This window comes from Dipodomys ordii, unplaced genomic scaffold (assembly GCF_000151885.1).
Source record: "Dipodomys ordii isolate 6190 unplaced genomic scaffold, Dord_2.0 Scaffold118, whole genome shotgun sequence".
NCBI lineage: Eukaryota > Metazoa > Chordata > Mammalia > Rodentia > Heteromyidae > Dipodomys > Dipodomys ordii.
Genome location: NW_012267334.1, coordinates 821,981 through 828,170, shown reverse-complemented (window position 1 = coordinate 828,170; position 6,190 = coordinate 821,981). Strand labels below are relative to the sequence as shown.

Here is a 6,190-nt window from a genome sequence, read left to right as displayed (position 1 = left end):
GCGCCCGGGGCCCGGGCGGGGCTCTCCCCGCGGCCCCTCACCGCCGCCCCGGCCCCCAGGTTTCCGGCAGATCGCCTTGAACAAGGTGGCAGTCCTGCTGCTGGCCGGCGGGCAGGGCACCCGTCTGGGCGTCACCTACCCCAAGGGCATGTATCGCGTGGGGCTGCCCAGCGGGAAGACCCTGTACCAGCTGCAGGCCGAGCGGATCCGGCGCGTGGAGCAGCTGGCCGGGGAGCGCCACGGGACGCGCTGCACCGTGCCCTGGTGTGTGGTCCCCCCGGCGCCGCCCCAGCCCGGCCCCAGGCCCCCTCCTTCAGCCCTCTGAACGCCGCTCCCCGCAGGTACATCATGACCAGTGAGTTCACACTGGGGCCCACGGCCCAGTTCTTCAGGGAGCACGAGTTCTTCCACCTGGACCCCGCCAACGTGGTTCTCTTCGAGCAGCGCATGCTGCCCGCAGTGACTTTCGACGGCAGGGCCATCCTGGAGCGCAAGGACAAGGTCGCCATGGCCCCAGGTGCGGCCCGGCCCCGAGGGAGTGGCCGCCCCGCCCGGACCTTGGAGTTCGGTGGGGGACGGGAGGCCCTGGCTGGCTGTGATCTGGGGGGAGTCCCCTGACGCCCCCGTCACGTGGCACAACCTCGCAGCTTGTTTCCTGCTGCACTTTCTAATCGCGCAAGACCTGTTTTTCTCTCTCTCCCTCTGCAGATGGCAACGGGGGTCTGTACTGCGCACTGGCAGACCACCAGATCCTAGAGGACATGGCGCGCCGGGGAGTGGAGTTTGTGCATGTGTATTGTGTTGACAACATCCTGGTGCGACTGGCAGACCCAGTCTTTATCGGCTTTTGTGTGCTGCAGGGCGCAGACTGTGGCGCCAAGGTGAGCACCACGCCCGCCTCCCGCTAGCCGCCCCTCAGTGCCCTTCCTCGCCCAGATCTCTGAGTCCATCCCCGGTGGCTGCAGGTGGTGGAAAAGGCCTACCCCGAGGAGCCTGTGGGCGTGGTGTGCCAGGTGGACGGTGTGCCTCAGGTGGTGGAGTACAGCGAGATCAGCCCAGAGACTGCTGGGCTGCGCAGCCCAGAGGGCAGCCTGCTGTACAGCGCCGGCAACATCTGCAACCACTTCTTCACCACAGCCTTCCTCCAGACGGTGGTCAGGTGTGCAGCAAAAGGAGGCTAGGGAGTGTCAGCCAGCGCTGCCGGGGCCCATCAAGGACCCCAGCGCCAGACTGGTCTGAGGGCCCCGGGCTCAGTTTGCCCTGGCCCAGCCTGAGGTGGGCTGAGGCTCTGAGTGATAGGTGAGAGGGAGGCACTGGAGAGCAGTGGGAGTCCTGCCGTGGGCAGGTGGGAGGCTCTGGGGTCACGTCTGCCTTTCCCAGGTCTGCCAGCTTCCATTCGCCAGGGCTGTGTGTGGCTGGTGGTGCCCAGATCTTGGCATTGCGTGTGCAGAGTGCAGACCTGTGCCCTGCACAGAGATCTGGCTGACCATGCATCCTGGGAGACCCTGTCCGTAGCTCCTTCCTGTTTGTGCTCTGCCCCCAGGGAGTTTGAGCCTTTGCTGAAGCCTCACGTGGCAGTGAAGAAGGTCCCCTACGTAGATGAGGAGGGAAACCTGGTAAAGCCGCTAAAACCGAACGGGATAAAGATGGAGAAGTTTGTGTTTGATGTGTTCCAGTTTGCTAAGTTAGTGGTAGAGTCATTTACTTTTTCTTTTCTTTCCTGTCTTTTGGTGGGTTTGGAGAGGGTCTGGGAGACACCGGTGCCCCCTCCCCATGCTGGGGCCCACAGTGCCCTCTCCAGGGTCCTTGTAAGCCAGGCCCCGCCTTGCTGGCCCTGCCCCGGTGCTCCTGGGACAGACCCCCCCTTTGTCCTTGTAAGCCAGGCCCCGCCTTGCTGGCCCCGGCCCCGGCCCTGGCACAACCAGCCCCTCTTCCACCAGGAACTTCGTTGCCTTTGAGGTGCTTCGGGAGGAGGAGTTCTCCCCGCTGAAGAATGACCACACTGCTGCCCACGACAATCCCTCCACCGCCAGGCAGGCCCTGCTGACCCAGCACTACCGCTGGGCCCTGCAGGCGGGGGCCGGATTCCTCGACTCCCACGGAGTCCTGCTTCCTGAGCTGCCCACGTGAGTAGGCCCTGGGGGACAGCCTGGAGGTGTCAGGACTCCTTGTCCTCAGGGCCCTGCAGCACGCACCCGGCTTGGAGCGGCTCAGGCTGAGCCTGGCCTCTCCGGTCCTACCAATAGCCACCGGGAGACGGAGGAGTCGGACCCAGTCCCAAGCTTCTTCATAGCTTTGACCCTGACACCAGGCACCACCTTCACAGGGCAGCCAAGACCTTGGCGTTGCTCCTCGCGGCCTGGGACGACTACTGGGCTGCGATGCTGCGGTGCTGGGGGGAATGGGAGGGTCAGGGCCCGTGGGAGCTTCGCAGGCTGAGCAGCGGCGGGGAGGGGTGCAGCACTGGGCCGTGCAGAGGAGGAGGAACTCACAGAGACGGGGCTGGCAGGGCCTGGTGTGTGGGGTGCCCCATCCTGTCCGGCAGACTGGTTACAGGTGCCGGGGTGGGCTCCGGAGGCAGCTGCTGACTGTGCTGCTCCTTCCAGCCCGCCTCCAGGTGGAGACCCTCCGGCCATCTGTGAGATTTCACCCTTGGTGTCTTACTGTGGAGAGGTAAGAAGGGCCTTCCTGTCTGGGGTTTGTCTCGGGTCTGGAGGACTCCAGGGAGAGGTGGGTGCTGGGGTGGATGAGTCACCGCCCTGCTGTGTTTCTTGGTCAGGCCTTCCCTGGGTTCAGGAAGACCTGGGATCCGGGCCTGTGGGCTGTGGCTCCTGGGGTGGCTGCGTGGGCCATGGGCAGCCAGAGGTGCCTGTGTGACTTGGGAACGCCATTTCCAGGGTTTGGAAGTACTGCGAGGCCAGCAGCTCCCGTCCCTGTTCATCTTGGATGAGGCCCAGGCCAAGGTGCTGCAGCCACACAGCACCTGATGTGCTCCCAGCCAGAGATCTCAAGGTGGGAGCGAAGGCCAGCCTAGGGCTCTGGCGGGGGGTGCAGTGATTTACATCTCCAGCCTGTGGGGCAGGGTCGGGATGTGCTGGTGTCCTCCCCTCCACCACCCATTGCCTGTGGATGCAAGTGACTGCTGGCCTGCTACTGGCTCTTTGGTTTTATTTCTGGCTGGGAGGGGGCTTCGGGGTGGAGTGAGAGCTGTGGCTTCGTCTGGGGGAGCAGGGTAGGGTGTCCTCTGAAGCTAGTTCTGGCCAAGCAGGCCTGCTCTGCTCTCAGCCCTCCCAGAATGCAGCTCTGCACCGCAGGGAGGGGTCCAGGCTGCCCCCGCCTGCTCTCCTCCCCGCCTGAAGCAGTAACCAGCGGAAGCCTGGGTGTCACCCTGCATGCAAGTGCTGGCCTTGGCACACAGAGGAGTCAGATGCCATGCTGAAGGCCGGCTCTGGGAGGCCTGGCCGCACAGGCCAGAGCCGGTGGCCTTGGCTTCCTCAGACGTCTCCCAAATCCTCTGCCTTTCAAGCATGGCCACAAGCACGCATGCCTGCTACTGTGTGTGTGAGTTCTAGGGCTTGAGTTTAGGGCCTCTTGGCCTTTTCTGCTTACAGCTGGTGCTTGACTACTTGAATCATTCTCCCACTTCTGGCTTAGTAGCAGTTGGAGATAAGTATCAGACCTATCTACCCAGGCTGGCTTCAAACCAGGATTCTCAGATCTCAGCCTTGTGGTGGTGAGGATTACAGGTGTGAGCCAGTGGCCACATTGTTCGAGCTTCCTTCAAAACCCACCGAGGCGGGCTGGGAAGGTAGCTTAGTGGTACAGCGCTTGCCTTGCATGCATGAGGCCCTGGGTTCGATTCCTCAGCACCACATAAGCCAAAAAGAAAAAAAAAGCCGGAAGTGGCGCTGTGGCTCAAGTGGTAGAGTGCTAGCCTTGAGCTGAAGAGCTGAGGGACAGTGCCCAGGCCCAGAGTTCAGGCCCCATGACCGGACCCAAAAAAACAAAAACAAAAAAAGAAAGAAAACTGGGAAGGGACTAAGAAAAGGAACATGCTGGTGAGCACTGCTCATCATCCTGGGGTCCACAGCACCCCACGGAGCAGGAGGGATAATGCAGCACCAAAGGATATAAATTAGATCTGAGGATCCCAATTCTGTGAACCTATGAATAAGCAACACTAAGAGAAGAGATACCACCGGGCACTGATGGCTCACACCTGTCATCCCAGCTACTCAGGAGGTTGAGATCTGATGATCAAGGTTTAAAGCCAGCCCAGGCAGACAAATCTGAAACACTCATTTCCAATTAACTAGCAAGAAGCCAGAACTGAAGACATAGTACAAATGGTAGAGTGCCAGTCCTAAGGGTAAAACACAAGAGCACAAATCCTAGTACTGATGTGCATGCGTGCATGTACACACACATGCACACACACACATGCACACGATGAGTATCCAACTACTAGTATTATCCAGCAAATCTACTGTGAGTTCCACAGAGCTCCTGGAAGCAGAATGCAGACATACAATGAATGTTCACACCAGCACTCCTCACAAGAGCTTGTGTGTGGAAACGCCAAGTGTCTGTTGACACAAGAACAGATAAACACAATGTGGTGTGTGGACACAGCATTATGTTGAGTAAAACCAGCCTCACAGAAGGACAACTACTTCATGATTCTGGTCATGACATTCCTAGAGCAACCAAATAAATTTGTAGAGACAAAGCAGAATGAAAACGCCAGGGGCTGTTTGTAGGGGACAGTGTGATTGGGACCTCAAAACAGTTTAAGCAGTACATATAGGAAAGGTGCACGCATGGTGGAGGTGCCAAGTTGTACATAACACCTGAACTGCTGAAATGCTCTTTTATACTATGGATGACTTAGCACCTGAGCCAACCTGGCCCCAGACAGAGGTAAAAGGGGTGGCAGACATGGGGACAGGCCATCCCCATGTCCATCTGCCCAAATCCAGCAGATGTGAAGCCTGAGGGGGCATGGCCCAAGTCTGTAAGGGGTGGGGGGCAGGAGTTCACCTGGGCCCAGAACTCCACATGGGGGTTGGGGAGGGAAGACTGCATGGAGGCACCTGTGTGGTCACGTGCTTCTCACCTCCCGCAGGTCCTCTCCTTTGCTGCCCAGGCAGATCTGCGATAGAGATGACACACCTGGCTTGTCTGGGCAGGGGAAAAGGCCTCAGAGCAGTATGTCTGGAGCTCTATGGGACTGGCCTAGCCAACCAGCCTTGGAGACAGTCTGATGGTGGCCATTTGCAGGGTCTGCCCACCAGCCTGACTTGCATCCTGTCCCCTGGGCTGTGGGGGAGGAGCAAGTGGACTCTGGGCCCAGAGCCAGAGCCCACCTTCCCACAGGGGTCTGGCCACTGTGGAAGGGGCCAGTCTCCTGAGGGCTGTGGCAGCTCTGGGCTCCCAGGCAGCCCTGAGCCCAGTAGCTGCCACAGAGCTGGGCTGTGCCTCCACCAGGCTCCAGGAGACTAGCTGCTCCCCAGTATGGTGATGGAGGCCTGGGATGAGAGAGAACAGCTCCCAAGAAAGGCTCTGCATCTCCAGCCCCCCTGTGGCCACGGCTGGGGCTCACACACAGCTCTATCTCCGGGATCCTGGGTGAGGGGTGGTGGGCAAGCGCCGGCTGCCCCAGGCTGCGCTGGGGGGTGCAGTGGCCCATGGAGCACCCACCCCAGGGCGCGGGCTGCCTTCCTCCCAGTGAGGGTACCGTGGCTTGTCCCTCACACTGTGGAAGCACTGGGTCCCTGACCAAGGCAAGCAGTGTTATGGCAGGCCCATGGCCCAGCGAGCGGGCTCCACGCGCTCACGCTGCTGTGTCAGGTACAGGATGTCACCGCCAGCCCGCCAGGAGCCACAGTTTAGGAACAGCGTGGGGCAGGGATCTGGGGTCACCCTGGACAGGAACAGGCTTGGGAATGGAGCACTCCACGCCGGGCCTGGCTCCCAACCCTTGCTTCCCGCAGAGCTGAGGCTCCCCTGCACGGGCAGGAAGCACTCACAATGCCGCGCCGGCCACGGGCCGTGGGTCAGATGCTGGGGAGAGAGCTGGCTCCTCCCCTCCCCTACGCTCCCGCCCCTCCCGTCCTGGCTCCGCCCCCCGGGGAAGCTGCGCAGCCAAGTCCCCGGCCCGGCCCCCGAGTGCCGCGCAGGCCGCCCCCTC

At 61.1% G+C, this 6,190-nt stretch overlaps 2 protein-coding genes across 2 annotated transcripts in view; both read left to right on the top strand.

Annotated features, from left to right (window-relative positions):
• Uap1l1 (UDP-N-acetylglucosamine pyrophosphorylase 1 like 1) overlaps positions 1-3,301 on the top strand; it is an 8,353-nt gene extending 5,052 nt beyond the window's left edge. Inside the window, exons 3-10 of the mRNA XM_013029340.1 lie at positions 60-264; positions 342-517; positions 709-881; positions 966-1,159; positions 1,544-1,684; positions 1,941-2,126; positions 2,607-2,673; positions 2,898-3,301. Of these exons, the coding sequence (XP_012884794.1) occupies positions 60-264; positions 342-517; positions 709-881; positions 966-1,159; positions 1,544-1,684; positions 1,941-2,126; positions 2,607-2,673; positions 2,898-2,987 (1,232 nt within the window). The 3' untranslated portion in view covers positions 2,988-3,301. The remainder of the gene's footprint in view (positions 1-59; positions 265-341; positions 518-708; positions 882-965; positions 1,160-1,543; positions 1,685-1,940; positions 2,127-2,606; positions 2,674-2,897) is intronic.
• Positions 3,302-5,806: 2,505 nt separating this feature from the next.
• Dpp7 (dipeptidyl-peptidase 7) overlaps positions 5,807-6,190 on the top strand; it is a 5,432-nt gene continuing 5,048 nt past the window's right edge. The window contains exon 1 of the mRNA XM_013029338.1: positions 5,807-5,850. Coding sequence (XP_012884792.1) covers positions 5,807-5,850 — 44 coding nt within the window. The remainder of the gene's footprint in view (positions 5,851-6,190) is intronic.